General features: G+C 50.6%; 1 protein-coding gene across 1 annotated transcript; it reads right to left on the minus strand.

Annotated features, from left to right (window-relative positions):
• On the minus strand, positions 1-21,710 carry FSCN2 (fascin actin-bundling protein 2, retinal). Its single transcript, XM_044456462.1, has 5 exons — positions 20,891-21,710; positions 5,621-5,777; positions 3,002-3,123; positions 1,026-1,193; positions 1-206 (listed from the first exon to the last, which is right to left on the minus strand). The coding sequence occupies exons 1-5, from the start codon at positions 21,708-21,710 to the stop codon at positions 1-3; spliced, it is 1,473 nt and encodes a 490-aa protein (XP_044312397.1).
• Positions 21,711-22,273: the final 563 nt, after the last annotated feature.

A 22,273-nucleotide genomic window follows, 5' to 3' on the forward strand; every position in this document is an offset into this window, starting at 1 on the left:
TCAGTACTCCCAGAGGGTGGCGCGGTGCAGGAGGTCGGCGTCGGCACGCAGGGTTCCCGCCTGGTCGCCTCGGAGGTATTTGCCATTCTTCCCTTTAATGGCCACTCGACTGCACTCGCGGAACTCCAGGAAGAAATCCTCGGACATCTCGCCATCACTGCAGACGGTGCCATTGCTGGCCACGTACCAGAACTTGCCCCCGAGGCCTAGGAGCACCGAAGAGGCAAGAGTCACGGGGGGGCAGGCAAGCGAGCACGGGAGGGGCAGGCCATTTTGCAAGCCTGCCACAGGGAGGCTTATCCACACGGCTGCCTGTGACTCAGGCCTTGGACAATCCAGGCACAGAGGCTCAGGTGAGATGAGGTCTGTGGTGTGAGCCTTCAAGCACAGAAGAGGTGAGAGGGGTCAGACTCTCCCAGGTCTTCCTTGCCCTCTCCTCTTCCAGGCACTTCACATGCCAGAGCCTGGTGGGGGGAACTTTCCGCTCCCCCCACGCATGTGCCACCTTGCTTTACACCTGGCTAGGGCTGCCGGGGGCTGACATAAACGAAGGTGCCACCACAACACCCAAGTTGATCCAGAACTGGCAGGGTGTTCAAAGCAGCCTTCGAACAGCGGCTGTGTTAGACCACAGGTTTTGCATCTGCAGGCAGCAAAGCTGCTCCAGGAGAAGCGGGATCAGAGTAGGGGGAATGGGATACTCCAGTGCACGGAGTGTGAAAGAGAAGCGGACCACGGTGTGAACATTGCTGGGATCTTGCACTGGGGTGGGAGAGTGTTGGGTATTCTGATGGTCTGGAGTGTCTGCAGTTGTGCTAAGCTATGGAATGGAGCTTCTGGGCTCCAGGGAGGTTTGGAAGAACGTCTTTCCTGCTTTTGCATCTGGAAAGCAAACGTGCATGTCGCATCGCTCCACCATATGGTCCAAAATAATTTCACTGCATGAAGAACATGAGCAAACTCCGCTCCCTCTGCTGCCCATCCCTGCCCCCCTCCCACTCATCTCTCTGTTTGCAACCAACTACCTTTGATCTGGTAAGCTCCATCATTGAAGATGATATGGAAGACATCGTAGACAGAACGGTTGGCGTCCAACAAGTTGGAGTTGCGATGGTAGCACACAAAGCCGTGTGTCCCACGGAGGACCAGGATGGGGCGGTTGATCAGCTTCAGAACAAACTCCTCATCCTCCCCTGTAGTCAGAAAACGGCAGGTCAGTGAGCTCTGAGGCTAATGCCACTGCTGTGACTGGGAAGTGCTACTAATCCAGAGGGGCATGGCTGAATGCTTGCGCCAGGCCTCAGCCAGAACGAGTACAGGTTGCTGCCCCGGCTACATCTGGACTTCCTGGCGCCTGTGCTGGCCGTTCTCTGGCTGGCGTGTTTATGTTTGGGTTGGAGACGCCCAGGTAAGGCCAGTCTATTGCCACAGTCAGTCCTCCCTCCTGCCGGGACTGAGCTCACTGCGCACTTCAGGATTTTGGGGAGGCCGCCCTTGGTGCCCCCTCCGGCAGTGCCTCCCCCTTCTCGCCGCCATTGCCACCCGCTGCCCTTGCTCCTCAGCCACCTGCTCGTCGCGGCGGCCACGTGCTTGCGCGACAGGCAGAGAGCCAGGGAGCAGGCAGGCGACGGCCCCCACAGGGCCCCTTCACCGCCACCGTTTTCTGGGTCAGGGCAAGAGGCGGGCAAATCGGCAGTCCTGCACTGCTCAGCAGGAAGGGCCCGTGAGGTGGCGGCTTGTCCTGGGCTCCCTGTGGGTGTAGGCCCCTGCCGGGCACCCAGCCGCGCCTGCCCTTCGTCCGCCACCTCCCCCCATTCTGGCCTGGCATCCCGAGGGCCACAGAGAGCGGCGCCCCTCCCCGTCCCTGGGTGGCCTGTGCCACCGAGATCCTGCAACTCAACTGGCACCAGTTTAGCACCCACCCATTAGTTCGCATCCTGATTTGGTATAACTGAAGGCCTTTCTGCCCGCAGACTCATGGCAGGAAGCTGCCCAGTCGCAGGCTGGACTGAGGAAGCCTGTCTGCTTTTCTCTGCTGCTCCAAAGCGGCTTGCTGCCCCAGGAGCTGGCCATGGCCCTCGACTCGCCTGGCTTCCAGAGGCTGCTGAAGGAACCTGCGTCCCTGTCCCACAGGACCATGGCCCTTTTGGCATGGCTCCTTCTTCCGAAATGTGGAGAAATGGGGCGTTCAGTATGGGCTCTCCTTTGCAATGTTGTCTTCGCAATTCTGCTGCTGGCACAACAGGGAGTCCTCCTCATCCCTGCAAGCACCACATGCCACCCATTCTCCAGAAGGCCTCCCTGCCACCCACCGGCTTCTTGGACCTGGTCCCTCGCCGCATGGCTGTTTCTCTTCCCTCAGCTTCTGAAGCCCCTCCCATGCAGTCACAGCCACAGCCACCCCTGCCTAATATCTGTGGGCTCATGCAGAGTGATTTTGCTTCAGTCTTCCAAATCCCCTAAAGCAAGCTGTTCTCTATGGCAGGGGCATCGAACCACAGGCCCTGAGCCCAGTTCTGCCCCTCCTGGGATCTCCAGGCAGCCGTGCTCCATCTTCAGACCGTGCCCCCTTTCCCCCAAGCACGGATCACCGCTGGTGTGCAGTTTTCCACATTCCACAAAGTTGACATGCCGGCCTCAAGCTCAGTTACTGGCAGGAAGGGCTTTAATTTACAACATGCTGATATTTTAGGGCTTCCCCCTTTGCTTTCCACCCTGCCTCTTTTGACCTTGGCCCACTGGAGTTTCTCTTTAGTAGAATCTGGCTGTTGGTCTGAGGGAGGCCCAATACCCTTGTTCTAGGTACTCTGCTGATGCCTCGCAAGCATGGCTCAGATGTTGCTTATCCATTCAGCCACCAATTTCAGTAAGACCACTCTCTAGATTCTGGAGACATCAGATCCTTGCTTGATCACAGCACACTGCCTGGCCCATCTAGCCTGAGCATCTGGGATTAAAGCAACTGGAAACACTGTTCCCAGGATCCAGTCCTAAGACTCACCCACTGCGTCACTGACAGCTGCCAGTTGTCCATTCTTCTTGGTGCAGATGTATTTGCCATTGCCCGCTTTGAGGGCCACCCGGCGGCCACGCCACTCCACATCAAACATGGTACTGGCCGATCTGGGGGACCAAACCAGGGTGGGGAGAGAGAGCACCGGTCAGTGGGAGAACCAGCAAGGGAACGGTGTTCATTTTCTCCTAAAGCTTTTGCTCTTTGTTCCCTGCTAGATATTCCACGCATGGGCTGCAACCCTACAGCCGCACAAGCATGGCAGTAAATCTTGCTGGGATCAGCGAGATCTGCTTCAGCACAGACTCGCAGAGGGCTGCACCTTGGCTGTGGCGCTACTCCACGGCTTCATCTCACTCCACGGCAACCCATTCATCCAGATTCCTCTCCCGGCAGGTTCATTCATGTTAAAGTCGGGGGATGTCACTGTCTTGTCTCAGTGAGACTCAGCAAAGCACAATCAGAGCCCTTCCTTTTTGGCAGCAGATAAAGTGAACTGAAGTGTATTTTGATTAAACACCTTCTCAATGGCAACCACATGGGTAATCCAAGGGTTAACTGCACTCTCCTAAATAAATTCCTGTTGCTTTATTCTAATCTGCGTTTGTCCAACTTTAACCTCCAGCTTTTGGTTCGTGTTCTTCTGGATTAGAGAGTCCTTAAGTGCTCCCAGACTGCCTGCAAAAATAGATGGATGGATGGATTGATAGATGGCTGGATTGATAGATAGATAGATACTTCAAGTGTGGTCTTAAAAGCAAAGTGAGAGCACAAGTAGATGAAATCTGTGATTGGATTGCTCATTTAAAAAAAGCTTTGCAGAACAGTGGCAGCAGGGACTAATTCAAATGCTGGGTAAGGTGGGTTTAACCCTTTCCCTCCACATTGTCTCCCCTAATCTAAACTGTCAAATCAGAGCTATTCCTTGCCCTGCAGAGGAAAGCAACACAGTTCCCGTATGTTTTCCTCCACAAAATAAACAGCCCTTTCAGGGTGTGGAGGGGAGCTGCCCAATCTGTCTTACTTCATCCCACCCCACAGTTGCTTTTAATGCCTACAAATCCTGCAAGTGACCAAATCACGGCCCCTTAGTTTGGCTTTAAGATGCCCTCGACATGTTCTTCCAACTGTGTGGGAACCATGGATCTATAAACAGCTCCCATGTTGCTGAGAAAGGGGGTTGGGGTGAATTGCACAAGGATGTTCCATGGAATTGGAGTCTGCAGAAGAAGTTCACATGACTGGTCCTATCCCACTATTGGGATCGTTTTAAGCTTCCACCAACTGCCTGGGAGCAACTTACAGAGAAGCAGCTGGGAATCTTGGTTTAGGCAAGGAGCAGAGAGAAAGCTCCAGCCTAGGCAGCCCGAGAGGCCAGAAAGCGCTTTTTCTTGCCTTTTGGTGCTGCTGATGGAGGTGCTGCTCCATCAGTAGCTCCATCCAGTAGCAATTGCCTGCTACTGGGGCAATAACCACAGCTGCCTCATCTCTTGCCGTGGAGCATGTTGCTCTCCAGCTGACCGGTGAGACCCCAACCTTAGGTGAGCTGCAACAGCAGCGCAATCACTGTGCACACCCATGGTTAATGGATGGAGAAAGGGGTTCCCAAATGCATCTCTGTGCTCAGGCTGTGTCCAAAAAGGTGGCAGGCTACCACCCTCGCACACCTTCCCTTGAGGCCCGCCAGTCGCAGGCAGGAGTTGCTGCCACGCTAGCATCCCAAGAAGGGGTGGCATCGAAAGTGCTGCGGCCTGCGCACGTCTGCATCGTAGCACCCGGGCTGGATGGTTTTGCCTGTCAGAGGTCCCAGATTCTGGCACCTGTGTGGAAGTTCTTGTGCATGTGACAACTCTCTCCTCAGACCACACTCTCTCTCCTTTTTAGGATGGACAAAAACGGATTCTTTATTTTCTCTTCACACCGCATCGTTAAACTATGGAATTTGCTGCCGCAAGATGTGGCCAACCAGCGATCATCAGGAAACCCACAGACCACTGACTTAGATGCTCTGGAGGAGAATTCAGCTGATTCATGGAGGGTAAGACTATCAATGGCTATTAGTTCTGATGACTAAATGCTGCTTCCAGTATCAGAGGCAGTATACTGGGAAACACGGGCAGGAAGCTGCCGTTGCATTCATGGCCTGCTTGTGGGTCTCCAAAGGACAGCAGGTTGGCCACTGGGTGGACAGGATGATAGACTAGGCTAGACCCTTGGTCTGCTCCAGCCTAAGTCTTCTTCTGTTTTCATGCCTCACCGTACCAGGCAGTCGGGAACAACAGTGGGAGACGGCCGGTGCCCCCCGGTCTGCTTGTGGGCTTCCCACAGGCACCTGGGCTAGGCCTGGTGGCTTTTTCGTTCATACCCATGTTTTCCTTTTTATTTATTTATTTGTTTATTAAAACATTTCTATGCCGCCCCTTGCCGAAGCCTCAGGGCGGCTTACAACACAATAAAATACAATAAAATACAAAAATAACAATATAAAATTAAAATTAACAATATAAAACAAATAAAAAATATAAAAAATATGATTCATGGCAAAAACTAGCCTAACTTCTGCAGTCGTAATCAAGCTCGTGAAACGAAGGGCACAGTCCAACTCACATTTCAGTGGCCGTGGCTTGAATCCCTCCATGTGACACCAGGGTCCAGTAACTGCCTGTGTTGGAGTGGAAGATGCACTTCTTGGTCTCTTTGTCAATCTGCATCTGGAAGGTCTCATGGTGTGTCTCTTCATCCTGGTTGGCTGAGACGTTGACACCTAGAAGGAAGGGCATCTTTTTCATATCATTTATATTTAGTACACTCCTTGCCCGACTCCTCTGAAGACCTCTGACCTGCAGGGAAGGGTCAAGTAGAGAACTTAGAGTCGTAGCTGAGGAGGTAGACCCCCTGCAAATAATTACTGAATAAATGGGCACAACATGCTTTATTGTTCGCTCCCAAGCATGATGATGTGCTTAATAATACTTAAATCCTGAGACAATGAACAACAGGTAAACTTTGCCTTCTATATTTTTCTTCTCATGCTAACGGCAAATGAAAATGTGACACCACTCGTGATACTGGCCATTGCAGGAGTCATTTTTGTAAGGAGGAAACAGCAGGTTTGAAGGACCCTGACTGGGGTCAGGAGCACAGTGGGGCGGGAATTGGAGACCCTCACCCTTCTGCTGGGGTCCCACTGCAGACTGGGGCTCTGCACTTTCCACTTACTCTTTCCAAAGCAGTTACGTACTTGCTAAGTGAGTGGCATACAAATGCCATGCACCGATCGAAGACGCAAGTCATTGCGCAGACGGCTTCACATTTCTCTTGGCCCTTGAGATCCAGTCTTGCCTGGCTGGCTCTCCACCTTTGCTGCCTGGAAGTGCTCCTGCCCATCATATGAAGCTCCTGGCCAGGGCTGCAGGGTTGTACTGCATTCCCTTGCAGAAGCCCCGGGTGCAAGTCAGCTCCGTTTGCCCACGACGGATGGGAAGTACCATGCAAGGACAGTGCTTTGCCCCAAGCCACTCACTGGGGTAGTCCCTGAAAGAAGCTAGTCTTTGACCCAGGACCCAGCATCTGATACGCCAGTCATCCTGAACTTGGTGCCTACAGATGTTCTGGACGACAGCTCCCAGGATTCCAGACGACTGGCAGGGGCAGATGGGAGCTGAAATGCAAACGATCTGGAGGGTACCATATTCTGGAAGGCTGCTATTTACCAATAGCGACCTCATGCTCCTGGTGAAGACAAACGGAGCACCAGGAAAGCTGAGGTTTTAAGCACTTCAAGCACCAGGAAGGCTGAGGTTTGCGGAAATAACAAATATGCTTTCTGGTGGGGAAGGACTGGGCATGCTTGCTGGTAACAGGCTGTAGAGTGCATGTTGGGGGGAAATACTGAAAACCTAGAGGAAGGGCTATCCTGGAATCGCCTGGTTGGCTGAAACGCCAAACAGGAACACGCCAAACTGTAAAATTTTGAGGTTTTTCTACCCAAGGCTGTTAATCTTCTGCATCCAGTTTGCTGAGGGATTGAGAGTGAAGCGCTACAGAAAACTTTTATTTTCCTTCTTTTCAGCTGCAGAATTTTGGTAGTATTTCTACCACTGTAGCATAATCATGTGATTATAAAGTAGGAAATATGTTTTCTTTCATTGTAAGGAGTAATACTCTATTTTCCCAGCTCTGAAAAGCTCAGGAAGGTGTTCATAAAAACCAGAAGTGAACCTGGAGGATCATGACATTTTCTTAAATCCCATAAACTAAGCATACCATAAATACCTTGTGCAGAAAAGCTCTCTGCATGTCCCATTTGTTATATCGATTGGGCAATATCAAATGAGAGATGGACAAACATTTCAAATGCCCCTCATTTATTTGAGTTTCATTTATTTAAGCCAAATGTTTTCACCTGGGATCCTTCAGGCATTTTGGACTGCAGCTCCCATCATTCCTGACCTTCGGCTATGCTGGATGAGGATGATGGGGCAGTGGAATGAAATATCAGAAGGGCTCCAGGTTGGAGAAGACTGCTTTCAGGTATCCTTCATTACTTGTCTCTTTTATTGATTCCACAAGATCCAGATTCTATCCATAAGTGGAATTTTACAGCTGTTGGAGCTCCTTGCGGTGCCTTCCATGCTAAGCTTAAAGCTCCTTCCAAAGCTGAAGCTCAAGTTGCCCTGAAATGCAGGAGCTTTGAGGTAGCTGCTTAAAAGTCTCGCACGTAATGCCACATGGGGAGGTGGGATCATCCATGCCTTCCGACCGCACACTCAAGCACAGCTGCAAACGAGGCTGCGGTTTAACTGCCTCGCCTGAGCGAGAAGCAGCTCCCTTCCCTCACTTGATGTGGTTTCTTCTCACTGGGAAATTGCACCCAGGTGGGAAGGCATCCTATCATTTGCTTGCTCACATGTTTTGCGTATCTGGCCTTAATAGAGCAGTGCGGAAAGAAGCCTGGAGGGAGCCATTGTGGTAAGATACGGATTTACTCTAAAGGAGAGCTTGAACAAATGCCTCACGAGTGTGCTGCCTGCCCGAGGAGCTCGCCACCACTCTCCGCTGGCCCCCCACTCCCATATCAAGCAGCCAGGTGGCTGCCCCACCCCAGCAGCCCTCCTTGTCGGCAGGAGGGAAGGAAGCCTGGCCCGGAGCCTGGCCGGGCAGGTGGGGCAGCGCAGGAGCTGCAGTTGAGCAGGGCCCCTTTCCACTAACGCCAGATGTGCCATGGCGGGCAGGGGAGGGCAGATCAGCGTACGTAAGCATGGGACAGACTCTGCCAATAGGCGTGTCTCTGCCACCCATGCCTGTTCTGTGTGTTGGGCGGGGGGGTGGGGGTTCTTTAGAGCAGCCCTGCCCTTCCATGTCCAAGTGGCTGTATCCAAACCTCCAGCTGGGGGCTGATCACATGGTGCAGCCCCACATGGAGGGGACCACAGGGAGGACAGTGCGTTGCGAGGGAGAGGACCGCTCCCTCTAGCCCTGCCGCAGTGTCCACACAGTCTCTGGCCCTGCCCTCAGCATCCACACAGATGGTTGGAGAGAAGGACCTATGGCAGGCAGCAGTGTGCATGTAGATTTCCCTTTTTCTAATGGTTCACTGAGTGTGCGGACGTGGGGAGAGGCTGGGGAGCGTGCAAGTATTGGGGGCTGGGCTAGCGGGAGCCGCTCCCCCCCCCCCCACAGGCATGCAGTGTTCAGATGGGAGTGCAGTGCGCCACATCTGAATCAGAGTCCCTGGATCACAACCCCTTTTTCTCTGCTATGTTGCAGAATATTCAGACTGGCTTCTAGCCCAGACTCCCACGTGGCGGAAAGCCAATTGTTCAGGTTAATCCCCAGGCCTAAGTATCCTGTTGGCAACCCCAGGCAGCCTGGCCAGCCAAGCATACCCCCTGCTCCCCGCTTGGCCTGGCTTTCTCAACTCGGAGCCGCTGCAGAGCTCAGGCATCGCCTCTCTGGGCTTGCCTCTTTCAGCTTTGAGCCTATTATTGGTGTGTGACCCACAGAGCCCCCTCCTCCCCCCAGACTAGGTGAATTCTACTTCTGCCACTGTGGATTCAGGCCACTAGAGTGCCTGGAGGATATGGATTAAATCTGATCTCTCCCCGCTCGCTCTTCTCCCCTCCCCCTCCAATTCCAATCTCCCCCCCCCCCCCTTGCTTTAAAGTACGGTCTACCAGATTCCCACTGGAGCAGCAGTAGCAGGATGCGCATCTTTAGGCCTGTGCCTCTTGCCAGGTTTCTCATCTCCTTCTCTCCCAAAGTGGCTGTTCTGCGGGGAGGGGGGAGGATGCAGGCCCAACAGGAAGAGGGCTAACCACCCCCTCCCCTTCCCCAGCAGCACTGCTGTGATCAAAGCCTCTGCTTCCCCGGGGGGCTTCAAATTAGAAGCAAAAATGTTAGCTCATGGATTTCCCGGTTCAGCCTCCTATGCACACATCTGCAGAGTCCCGTGCTCCATGTGACGGGGAATGGTGGCCACGTTTGCATGCTTCCCTGATTAGCAGGCTGTGACATTACAGGAAGGAGGGCTGGAAAGTGGGTGCCTTCCACTCCTCAGCCTGCCCAGGAGGCATCTGAGTTCCAGGAGTTCAGTGATTCTACAGCTTTTCTTCACAAAGGAAGGGAGTAATTGGAGTCCTGCTAGTGAGGAATCTTCTTTGCTGCCAGCTTGCCCCGGACTGCTTTTGTCCTCAAATCTGAAGTAATTTAAACATGATTCAGGCGGGCGAGAAGAGCATGCCCATTTAACAGTGCACATGCTCCATGTGTTGTTTACACCAGGCCCGTAGCCACACAACAAGGCCATGATTAGCAGGGAAGCCTTTTCCATGGCTGAGCCGAGCTTTTGAATTATCTCCTAGGCTAGGGGCTCCTTTCTGGCCTCTTCTGGAAGGACCATGCAGATGCTGGTCCAACCCTTCCTTTTCAGGAAAGTGTTTGGGCTGCAAACCATTTTTTATGGAATTGGTTTTAATTGTCTCTGAATCTGAACAGATATTTTCTTGCTACGATATTCTGTCGGTCCTGCTGCTGTTTTTGTGTTAGATCATAAGGCATGTTTTAAATTGCTGACTTATACTTTTACGGTTTTTAGCCAACATGAGCTCTTCGGGGGATAGGCAGGATGGAAATGTGACAGGATGGATGGTCAGACAGACAGAGCAATCGACCGATTGATCTGTGCCCACCTGAGACAGGAATGCCCCAGCATGCTAAAGTGCACGTACAGAACAGGGCAGGCCAGTTTAAATGGGGAGTCCTCTTGCTTTGGACCTAAATTTCACTGCACGGAAGGTCCGCACTCCTCACAGAGAGGCTCCAACGTCAGGGGAGTTCACACATGGGGCAGACGTCTTACTGTCTTGGGGATGTTGGCATGGGGAAGGAGAGGCACAAGCCATTATTGATCTTGGCTGCAGCCTCGATGATGACTGTGGCCATGCTGGCATTCACTGGGGGTCAAACCAGGCTAGTTTGCCTGAGCAAGAGCTTCACTAAGTCATGGGTGGCCCTTCGGATGTTTTGACCTACAGCCACAGGCTATGCGAGCCAGGGCTGTTGGGCATTGCAGGTCGAAATTCTGGAGCCCACAAGTTGCCAGCCTCTGTGTGACACAGTGGACATCACCATGGGCAGCGGAATTTCTGTTTGATTTTTTAAAAAAGCAGTGTATTGTGAGGTCTGCTGCCTGAAGCAACTGCTTCACATTATTTCATGGTGAGCCAAGCCATGTTTGTTTGAAGGAGTTGATTTTCCCATAGATTCCACAGCCCATCCTGCTTGGGCAAGCTGAATGCTTTCAACTTGCCTGAGTTCACTGCCTAGTTTGCTTGGATTCCCAATACCCATCTTCCCCAAAAAGCCACACACCTTGTGAGAGGTGTGAGGGCGCGTATCTATGGAATGCACTCCCCAGAGAAGTCCGCCTGGCGCCGTCGTTAATTGTTTTTCGGCGCCAGGCGAAGACCTTTTTATTCAAACTTTATTTTACTTGTTAGTATTATTTCTTTATTTTATTTTTTGGGCCAGGTCGACTCATATTATATTGTTTTATACTGCGCTTATTTGTTTATTATTGTGAGCCGCCCCGAGGCTTCGGCAAATGGGGTGGCATAGAAGCCTTCTAAACAAACAAACCTACACAGCTGTGCGGAGCAGTTCGGTGTTGACAAGGGAGCAGGATAATCCTCCCAACTGAACAGGCCTTGGCCTTCCCCGTTAGCTACCTGAAATTATGCCCACATCACAATATTCACTCCCCAGACTTGTTCCTGCAGCACTGATCCATAGGCATCCCTTCCCTTACTGCTGCGTTACCAGCAAATCCTCAAACAATCACTTTAATTGGCCTCATTAATCTGATTGCTGTTGTTTCCATCTGGCTGACACACAAGCTCCCTATTAATAACTTGCCAGCCAGCGTCACCAGCTCTTAAGTGGCTTAGAACGGGCAAAGGAGTACTGTGAGCTTCTGTACTGGCGATTGCTCCTTGCCAACAAAGCGAGGATCTTGCCAATGCATTGAGATCTCTGGCATCCCACAGTCCCAGTTGGTATAACCCAGACCTAGCAAAAATGCAGGGAAAGGTGGCTAGCATTAAAACACATTGGGCCAGGAGAGCTGAAATACTGCTAACTCACAAAGGTCCTGGCCTGTCAACAGCATTCGACTTCTTGCCTCTTGACAATGGGGATTAGCATTGCTAGGCTGCATTAGCATAAAATAGGCTCTGACTGAACTTAAGTGGGATAACCATCTTGACAGAGATGAATACCGGTGCAGCAGTTAGAGCAGGGCTGGGAAGGATGATGCAGCAGGCGCCAAGTGAAGGGATACAGAGGGATTCACTTAGGAATTTGGAGATCGACCCGCTGTTTCCTTTGGGCAGTTTTAAACAATCCAAGTTCAAGCACAGGCAAAATTGCAGCTGATAAACCTGGTAAGTGAATGGCTGCTTCTAAAGTGGGGACTCACAGAAGACTGCAGGAGCCAAGATGCATGAACATCATTATCGTAATATATTAATATATCATATATTAATATAATATTGTTATCCCAGATTTAACCTGTGGTAGTAGTTAGCCACCGTGAAGGGACGGAGATGCTGGTGTTTACAGCTTTTTGCTTTTTTCAACAAGGCCTCCTTAACTGACTCTGCCAATTAGAACACGTTGTTGTTAAACATTTCAACAACAAGCGTTCCTGAAACTGTGGGCCACTCAAGGTGATGGTGGATCTGTAAACCACACATGCACACTCACGCATGCACGCACACTATTTCAAGAGCAGTTGCGATTTTTATTCTACTCATATTGAACAATCTGTCTCGGTAAACACACATGCGGAGAAACTGGCGGTGCTGGATGAGAGCTTCATATTGTAGGAGCACACCGTCCCTGTCCCCGGTGTCCTTAACATTCGCAGAAATGTGTGAACCGCATTACTCAGTGCTAATGATGTCCCCAGCCCCATTCAGCCGCTTCCTGTCTGAAGATCCCTGCGGCATCTCATTCAAGTGTTCTGTTTCCATCTGTAGCCAGCCAGATTGTTCCAGGAAGTCAACAAGCACACCCTGCAGGAAACAATGTCTCCCTCTAACCCTGACTTCCCCCACAGTAACAGGTACGCAGAGTGACAGTGACTCAAAGCAGGAAAGTTGTACTTCGAGAACCCAGCTCCCCTTTTTTCCAGGCTGCAAGCCGTGAGGATGCTGCTTATGTGGGGGAAACAGCACTAGATCCACCAGCTTGGAGGAGCCTCAAGGTTTGCAGAGGAGGAAGAAGTCTTTAGAAAAAATACCGTAAGGGAAGGGAACTCCCAACAGGCCCAATGAAATGCAGCATGCTCAGTGGCCAAAGGATAGCACGGACTGTCATTGTGGAAGGCAAAAAACCGAAACAAAACTAGGGATAAAAAGGGAACGGTTACCTTGGAGAAGAGCAGTAGCGAAAGAACACTCCATACTGCGACATTATGTTCCAGGCCCCACTGGTCACATCTAATAGCAATCTTAGTCCCTTTTTAAAGGCTAACAGAAAGTGGTAAAGAACATGCAGTGGAGAGAGTTCAATCACTAGACAATGTTTATGTGCCAGTCATATACACCTTTTATTATAATCACATATAATTTACAGGGAATAATATGTAAGAATGTGTACGGCATATTATATATAACATAATTGTATATATGACTGGCACATAAGCCTTAGGGTTTAGTGGTTTCACTGTATGTGTTGCATGCTGTTTTGTACTTTTGAGGTGTCTTTACTTGAGGTTGTGCAGTTAGCCAATCACACTGATGTGTCATCATGCGTGTATTATCTTAAGGTTACTTTTGTGCTTCCAAAGTTAGATATAAAATGCAATGCAAACAGAGCCGATGCAAAAGGCACATATGCTAACTGTAACAGACTCTTAGCAGTGACTTCCTTTGTGGTTTCCATGCTGTCTCTGAACCTACATGTACTAATGCTCAGCATATGCGCATGTTGTCAGCTGATCTCTGGCTTTCCCTAGAATGGCACACTGGGAGCATTTCAGCTCACCAACAATTCAGTGGGTTCCCGAAATCCTGAAACCGGCTAAGGGGTCTTCTCAAGGGTTAGAGGAAGATGAGCAGCACAGGTTGCTGACAAAGCAGTGTCGCATTCAAAGCAGCACAACACAGGGCCAAGCCAAAGGCGGAAAAAGCCAGGATAAACAAGTAATTTTTAAGGAATCATTGAAAACTTGCCCATTGATATATAATATACACATAAAACTTTGTATGAGGAACACATATGGTCATATACAGCTGTATTCACACACACATGAATGTGTGCATGTAGACCTGAATAGGAAGGTGGCGCCCCGACTGTGGAATGCGTTCCCCAGAGAGGTTTGCCTGGCGCCGACTTTATATGCTTTTCAGCGCCAGGTAAAAACCCAACATTTTAAAGCTTAAATAATTTTAGTCTGGCTTTATTAATAAAGTCACATTTTACTTGATTGTTTGTATTTATTGTTTATTTAGATTATATTGTAAGCTGTCCAGAGACAATTGGTTTGACTAGGATGAGATAAAAATATTCTAAATAAATAAGGTAGTTTAGGCTGAAGTAGCAAAGTCTCCTAATTGGCTAAGGCAGTTAAGTAGACGTGGTGGTTTGCTCCAGCGAAAGCGACAAAGAATCTTGTGGCACCTCAAAGATTCCCCCATTCATTCAGGCATAATCTTTCATAGTCACTGTTCATCTGACTGGCAGTGCTCATGAATAAAAGTGTGAATATTTAAGGGGCCACAAGGCTTTCTTTTGCTTTATGGCCTAATAAATAAAAGAATGTTTCTGTGTCATTAAGTCTCTCATTTTCTTCAAATTTCTTCCCGTTGTCTCAGTAATCTTTTACAACGACCCCGCATTACAGGCCACTATAATTATCTCTGTATTGCAACTAGGGGCCTGAGACTTAGAGAGAGTGACTTGCCAAAATGCATGTAGCTTATGAGGTCCTGCGGAGGTGAGATCTGCATGGAGGACCCTTTTTCTAACACTGTGCATCCAAGCCTCTGCCAGTCCCCTCTGCCCCTGCACCCAGAGAGCACTGGTAGCAAACCCCCTTTTTCTTTTCTAGAGATGGATAAAAGTATCAATATTCTACAGCTTGATCCGGCACCTCCCTGGGTCCTCCGCTGCCTTCCCGACTCTTAGATTCCCCGCTTCTTCCCTTGGAGCATCAGGGCTGGCCATGTGCGTGGCTGTTGGATGGAAAGGACTTGTGTCAAGGAAACGTCCTTTTGCAGCCGCTTGGGTGTGTGAATTTTTTTCTTTATGCGCAACCATCAGCATTCCCCAACCTCAGGCCCGCCACATGTGTTGGAGCACAGCACCCAGAATCCCCAGGCAACAAGACCCATGCCCCTGCTGACAGGAGATGCTAGAAACTATAGTCCAGCCCATCTGGAGAACATCGGACTGGGGAATGCTGTTCAGCATCTACAAATCCTGAGATTTAGCACTGGCAATGACAGCTTTCCCCCCAGGACAGATCTACTAGTAACCCCTGTGCCTTCCTTGTCTTCCCTGCAGCACTTCACAGGCCTAATCTCAGCCACCCTGATGACAACCTGCAAAACAGGCTCGTGGCATAGTTGTTATCCCCAGAGAACAGTCGTGAGGGATAGAGGATAGTGCTCTGCTTGAGGCCATCCCGTCAGTTTATGGAAGATGAGCTGCGAAATTAACTGGGAATTTTCCAGCTCCTGGTCTTGACCACCATCTTACGTCCCTTTCCTTGCACGCTGCCGGAACTGCTGGTCTGAGCAGCACCTGGCCTGCCTTTGCTTGCAGCCTTCTGCAGTCTGGATGATGCGAGTTCATTCTGTGGGGCACATTTCAGAGCCTTGCACGGGGGGGGGGGGGGGAAATTATATGACCATCTTCAGGATTTTCCTTCCTGGGGCATCTAGGTAGCCCTTCTCTCTCCCAAACCTGGGGAGCCGACTGATGGAGCAGGCATGCTAGCATCAAATGCTCCGTGGCTCGCTTCCACCGTGCAAGTCCCTCCAAGGATGAGAGGTCCCTCTGGCAGTGCGGCACGTCCTGTCGCATGTCGCGCCCTCCTCATGGGTCTTCGACAGCAACACCAGCTTTTAACGGGTCAGCCCATGAAATGGAGGACTCTCCTCTGTAAAGCAGGCCTCCTAGTCACCCTGCACATGTCGCTTGCTCAGCTCCCTCTGCCTGGTTCTGCCTCCCATCATCCCTGACCACTGACTGTGTTAGCTGGCAGTGACAGTCCAAAACATTTGGCTGAAGGCACCAGGTTGGGGAAGCCTGTAGTAATGAACCACAATTAAGTGTGGTGAGACAGTGTGGTGCTTGGGCCGGAGTTTCCTCTGTTACAACTTTTCCTGAGCAAGTTTTCCTTATGACTGCAGTGAGGTGTGTTGCCTTGGGTGGAGAATCCCTGAAGGCATCATTTCATGTGCTATTTTTTTTAAATATATGCCTTTTTGGGCATCACTTACAGGCTGTTGTGAAGGCTGAACCCTTTATGTTTTAAGCCCTAAATGCAGGCAATTTGGGTCTTGCTGCCGAGTATTCCAAGAATCTGGAATTCCTTTGCCTGCCCATCTGAGTTGCAAGACCTCGTTGCAGTGGACATCAGGTTGGAGGAAGGCATCAACAGGCAGGCCTGCCAGCAAAGCATGTATTCATCCCTGAGCACGTGACCCCGTAGGCCTCATTCCTATTCATGCTTAGACAGAAAAAAGTCCTAAAACTCCCAGCATTCCCGGCCAGCGTGCTGGGAGATGCAGGACTTTTTGTGTTTGCCCCTGATAACTGTGTTTCTGTATTTTCAAAGAAAGTGGACCTCCAAGATCTCCTTTACTCTTTCCTATTAGCATTTCAAATTCAGAAAAAGCAACCAAAATGAAATGTGCACACTCCCCCTACACCCACACAGATGGCTGTGCGCATTTATTCTAATAATCAAAATGTACTTCTTTGACACATTTGTCCAACGAAAAATGACTTTTAAAAGAAGCATTCAAAAGAATAATGCTCTACCTTCTCAATTCATTTTTCTCTGGGAGGAGGAGGAATACTGTCTAAATCAGCCTGATCGTTCTTTTTGTCAGGTTGGGGATTTTATATTTTAATTTTTTAAAATGACTCTTTTCAGGTTTGTCCTCAATGCTAGGCAAACTAAACTGTGTAGATACTTAAACGATTTAACACATGCAAATAGCAATTGTCCCCTTCCTGCCCCTTTTTCTGTCCTGTGGGTTGGTAACTCTGTGAGGAAGCTAAGAAAATAATCACCGCAAAAGAAGAGACACAACCCATATTACAGTAATGAAGGGTAGGTAAGCACCTGAGGGCAGGAATACAGCAGCGGAGTGGTACAGTTCAGCCCCACTTCAGTAGAGGCAGTCAAAGCATTCAATTAAGTACTGCCCAAAAGTTGAGTCCTCCTCTCACAACTTTTAAAGCATTTCGGTATGGGAGCTTGCAATTCTCAGCTATGTTGGTGGCTCAGAAAGGGCTGCCACCTTTTTTGCTTGCTGGTGCTCCTATGCCTTTAAGATAGCAAACAGACATCAGATAGGAGGCTGATGCAATGTTTCCTGAAAGTGGGACCGAAGCAACATTAATCAAAAGGCACTGTGCATTCTTCCATCTTTCTCTACTTGGCTGTTTTTTTCTGGTGGCAAAAAGACCCAAGAAGAAGCCAGGGGGAAACATGAAAAGATTATATGGGGAGGGTGATGTTGCTTGCACGCCTCCTCAAACCCCATGTTTGAGGAAGGGTGGCTGCAGGATAAAAGCATCAGGCAGAAGCATCCATACATTTCCTTCTCCCCAGTCGCCATTTCACAGAATGTCTGACAAGATTAATTTCCACCTGCCGTAACAGCAGAGGATAAGAGTCAGTCATTTTTAAAAACAAACCAAAACCCAAAACAAGGCAACCCTCAGTTCAGGTTACAGAAGGCAAAGGAGGTCATTATGCCAGCCTACCTCACTCAGGGTTAGATTTGCCGGGGCTGACCCATGCCTGCCCCCTCTTCCATACAGTCCGACTCCATGCGCAAAGCCACGACTGGCACGCCAACTGTGGCAAGAGATGGCGTTCCCTGCACCACCCGAGGGCAGCGAGCTCGCCTTGGGAGCACGGGGGGGCCTGTGGGTGGCACGCGCAGCTACGTCCGTAAGCACATCACCCCTCTCCCGCCCCCTTGCATCTGCGGAGCAAGGGCCCCCTTGGAGGTGCTGCTCCTCACCCACCCAGCAGGTATCCTGAGCTTTGTAGGACCTGCCCATGGAGCTGAAATCCGCTCCCCGCAGCCAGGTTTGCTCCTACAAAACTCAGAATAAGTGCTGCACTGGATGAAGAGTCCCGCCACAGAGACGCTGGGGACGCTGTGCCTTAGAATGACCTCTCCAACCTCTCCCGCTGCCTCCTGAGCTGGCTGCCCCACTCTGCCCCATGGTGGAGCTGGCCCTCAGCCCTGCCCCGTGGCTTTAGGTGCAGCCTGATGTGGAGCAAAGGGATGGGGGAACTTGGCTTGCTGAGATGTCTGTGCCAGAGGTCTGTGAAAGGCACAGAGAGCCGGTGAAGATAAAATAAGGCCACCCAACCTGAAATGCCACCACTGCACTCCTGTTTATTTTTAATGATGAGTTTGTGTTGCTGTGAGGAAAATGGGTCAGGAGCATGAGTCTTCAATTATTATGGTGTGCTACTGAGTTACTTTTCCTGCAGTAGCAATTTTACGCCCACTTACCTACGAGTAAGCCCCACTGAGTGGAACAGCTGGCCAAAATGTGGAGTCTCTGGTGTCCACATTCATCAAAAAGCGCTTCCCGCCCTCACAAGCCAGGGAAATTGGGGTGCAGCTAGTTTTCATTAGAGACATAGAAAGGTGTAAAAAAGAGAGGAAGAGAGACTTTCTCCTTCTGGAAATCATTTCAAGAAGAACATATTCTCACAAAAGTTCCATACAGCTCCAAATGCATTAAGCTTTTTTCAAAACACAACCATTGTTCAGTCCATAGCACCTTGGGAAATTTTCCGTGCATTTTTGCCATGAATTGATGCTGCTTTTTGTTTGAGGGGGCTGTTCGAAACACACCAGTTGAGCAAGCCAAATGAGGCTCATTTCTGGACTAATGGGGGGGGGTGCCCCTCTCCTAAAGGCCTTTCAGGCATCCCTGGGGCTTGAGGGGAGGGGGTGTCTCCTGCAATAATGGCTCGGGGAGAGGAGCCAAGAAACAGGCAACTAGAGCTGGCACCCCCAGAAGGGAACTTGATGGGTGACCAGGCAGGCTCAGTGGGAAGGGCTGGGCTGCAAAGATGCCCATCAAGAGCCCCTGGGCACAGAGTGAACACGGCAGACCAGTCCCTGGTCACAGTCTTGCACACCAAGGGGAGGGCACTCTGCATTTCTATTTATATTGGGATCACGATTTCTAAGGGTGCATTTGTGCATCTTCGTTATGCACATGGTATGCAAATTGGGATCCTCTTTTGCCTTCTTTGTGGGGGTGATGTATGCCTTCTTTTTGTGTTGGCGATTCAGAAGTGGACACCTAATGCAGCCCCTTCAGGGATGCCAGGCAGATTCTATTGGAAGGTGCAGCTCCTCAGGGTCCTCAGTAGCAAATGGATATAACACCAGTGGCGGCCACTTCCTCACATGTTGCCCACATGCTCTGCCTTCTTAAGGCATTTGTAAAGAAATACAAGGAAAAACTGGGTTTGATTAGGCATGGAGGATTAAACTGGGACCAACTGTGGCTTTGCAGTGGAGCAAAGGGGGAACAATACAGTTCTTTCCTTTTTAACGGGAGATCACCCCTGGCTGCTCTTTAGAAGGCCAGATGCTGAAGATGAAACTCAAATACTTTGGCCACCTAATGAGAAGGAAGGACTCCCTGGAGAAGAGCCTAATGCTGGGAACAATTCATGGCAAAAGGAGAAGGGGACGGCAGAGGATGAGGTGGCCAGATGGAGTCACTGAAGCAGTTGGTGTGAGCTTAAGTGGACTCCGGGGGATGGTGGAGGACAGGAAGGCCTGGAGGAATGTTGTCCATGGGGTCGCGATGGGTCGGACACAACTTCGCGACTAACAACAACAACAACTAGAGACACATCGTAGGCAACTTGGGAAAAGCAAAAGGCAGGGAGCTCCACTGGCAGCCAAGAGCAGGATCCTTTTGGCATATATTCTACAGGCGGCAACGGATTGGATGGTATGATCCAAGTGCCATTGCCTAATGGCACAGAAGGAAGTAAAAGGCAATGAGGGCATCATCTCTCGCACGCCACTGAAATTAATGGGAGCTGCCGGAGAGAGTCCCTACAAATCCCGCTCATTTCCGCAGGGCTTGTGCAGAAGAACTTCACAACAGAAGGGTGGCAGCCACGGACGGTTCTGCTTCCTTCTTCTCCAGTCCTGGGCCATTCTCTTGTGTGCACAAAAAAGGGAGAGAACTACTAGAGTCGCTGCATCTCCATGCAGTTGTTATGCAGGTTTTCGTGAAACCGCAGGGGAGTGGGTGCTCTGACCTTCTCTGGGCCTCATCCTTGGAAGAGCAAAGAGATAGCGGCCGGCCCTGCACCTTCATTTGTGGTGATACTGTGCTGCCCCCAGAGGGTCATGTGGACTGGAAGCACCTCCAGCATAAGCAAAATATGGACCTCTCACTCTCCCCACATGCACAAAGCAAACAGGTCCTCCTCTTGCCTACCTCTGCAACAGTCCTTGGCACTCAGTTCCTGCACCCATCTGCTCCTCACAGGATCTCTTGTTCTCAGATCCCCACCTGTTCATCTAGGACAACATTCCCTGCTCCCTGCTCAAAACACTGATCTGTTCAGAAAGAGAGTTGGAGGAAACGAGCAGGAAACTTGATTGGACATCAGTCTTCCCCCATCTGGTGGCTGCCCCCAGTGTTTTGGACTACTACTCCCATCAGCACTGCCTAGCATAACCATAACTGTCAGCATGACCATAGGAGTTGTCATCCAAAACATCCGGTGGGTGCAGAGTAGAGGAAGTTGGCTGTTTGACATACTAGGAAATGAGTTCTGTCTGTCCCTCACTATCCACCTCTGGAGAGGCACTTGAATATCAGGAAGGCAGCTGCAGGCAGGCGCGTGAAAATAAAAGGCAAAGCAGGAAACTGAAGATGGCAGTTCCCATCATCACTGCCTGTCCCCATCCCCCGCACACACAACTGTTCGCTCAGTCACCCAGGAACAAACACCTTTCCATTTTACAAGGCAGGAAGACAACTAGACACCTACACTCTAGTTTTCAAGAGAGGGCCAAAGTGCCCGCTGGCTCTGTGCAATTCCACAGAACGGAAAGGGAGTGGATTTACCTTGCCGGATGGAGACGTATCTGCCATTGGAGGCCAAGAAAACTACTTGTGGGTGGCTCTCTTCCAGATCAAAGAGTTCGTCTTTGCCTGGCTTGGAACTCCTGCCAGATTTTAGAGTGCCTGTAGGTCCCATGGGCGCCAGGTATTTCCCATCGCAATCCTTGAAGGCCAGCTTGCCTGCTTTGAATTCTAGGGTGTAGCCTGCACGGGGGTCAGGTTCCTTGATCAGGGTCCCATCGTTGCGTAAGTAGCGGTTGTCGCAGGTCCTCAGGCAATACTTCTTGTTCTGGAAGGTGAGCGTGATGAGTGAGTCCACACCCCAGGGGATGTTGCTGTCAGTCGCGATCTCATCCTCCTGGGCACTGAGATGCGCGTATCTTCTCCTGCTAACACTCAAGAGGTTTGCTTGGGGGTGGATGGCCAGGTGTACTGCCCAGAGCTCGGCTTCAGTGATAGTTTGGGCAAAGCAGGATAACTTGTCCTCTGAGCCGCCAAAGAAACGCTTGTAGGGTTCAGACTGGAGTGCCCAGCGCCCATCCGATTGAGTGACAATGATAAAACGCCCATCACTTCCTGGCTTCTCAGCTTCACCTGAGACCTTGCCATCCTTGTCAGCAGACAGGTATCTACCCAGGTGGCTCTTCAGGAAGACCACAGAACTGTCTCCATCCTGTTCCAGGGTCCATATCTGCTTCCTTTTCAGGCTGGGCGCTGAGGCGTTGACCTTGTAGCCAAAGCTCTCTGCTGTTAGATATCGGTTATCAGAGTTGATTAAACCAAACTGGATCTTCAGGACCTGGTGGATCCCATTTGTTGGCATTTTCTGTCCAGAAAGCAAAGAGCCCAAGAGACTGGATGAAAGCCTAGGTTTTCCCCGTCCTTCCTCGGGTACAAAAATGTGTGCCTACATATGCACAGCCTCACAATTGAGCAATCTGGATTAGCACAAATGAACCTTCCACCTCAGCCAAAGCCACCGTGACGCGCAACTGCCCCAGTTCTTGGTCTCTCTCCGCACCACCAGCTCTTCCTTCATTTAATCTGCATCCCATAAAGCCAATCTTGTTTGGCGGTCTCTTCCCCCCTGCTGGCAGCACTGCTGCCTCCTGTGCGGCTCACGCTGACCTCTTCCTCCTCCGCCTCCTCGCCTTCTCCAGCATGGCAGGGGTGGGGGGAGAGAGAATGCTCAGAAAATGTGCACGCTCAGGCGCTGCGGTCTTGCTTAATTAGCACAGCTAGGATTACAAAGCTTTCAGTGAGCTGCCAGCCTCCTGTAACCAATAGTGGGGCTTCTGCATGAGCCACAAAGAAAGGGGGCTTGACAGGCTACCGCATGGCCTTCTCCAGCGCCTGCCTGCCTCTCCATCTCGGTGCTGCTCCACA

Source organism: Varanus komodoensis, unplaced genomic scaffold (genome assembly GCF_004798865.1).
Source record: "Varanus komodoensis strain SLA01 unplaced genomic scaffold, ASM479886v1 scaffold84, whole genome shotgun sequence".
NCBI lineage: Eukaryota > Metazoa > Chordata > Lepidosauria > Squamata > Varanidae > Varanus > Varanus komodoensis.

Coding starts and splice junctions, on each gene's coding strand:
- FSCN2 (XM_044456462.1), bottom strand. CDS start 21,710: ATGCCAACAAATGGGATCCACCAGGTCCTGAAGATCCAGTTTGGTTTA. Junction 5,778..20,890: donor ATACGTCTCCATCCGGCAAG/GTAAATCCACTC, acceptor CCTTCCTTCTAG/GTGTCAACGTCTCAGCCAAC. Junction 3,124..5,620: donor CAAGCCACGGCCACTGAAAT/GTGAGTTGGACT, acceptor TTGGTCCCCCAG/ATCGGCCAGTACCATGTTTG.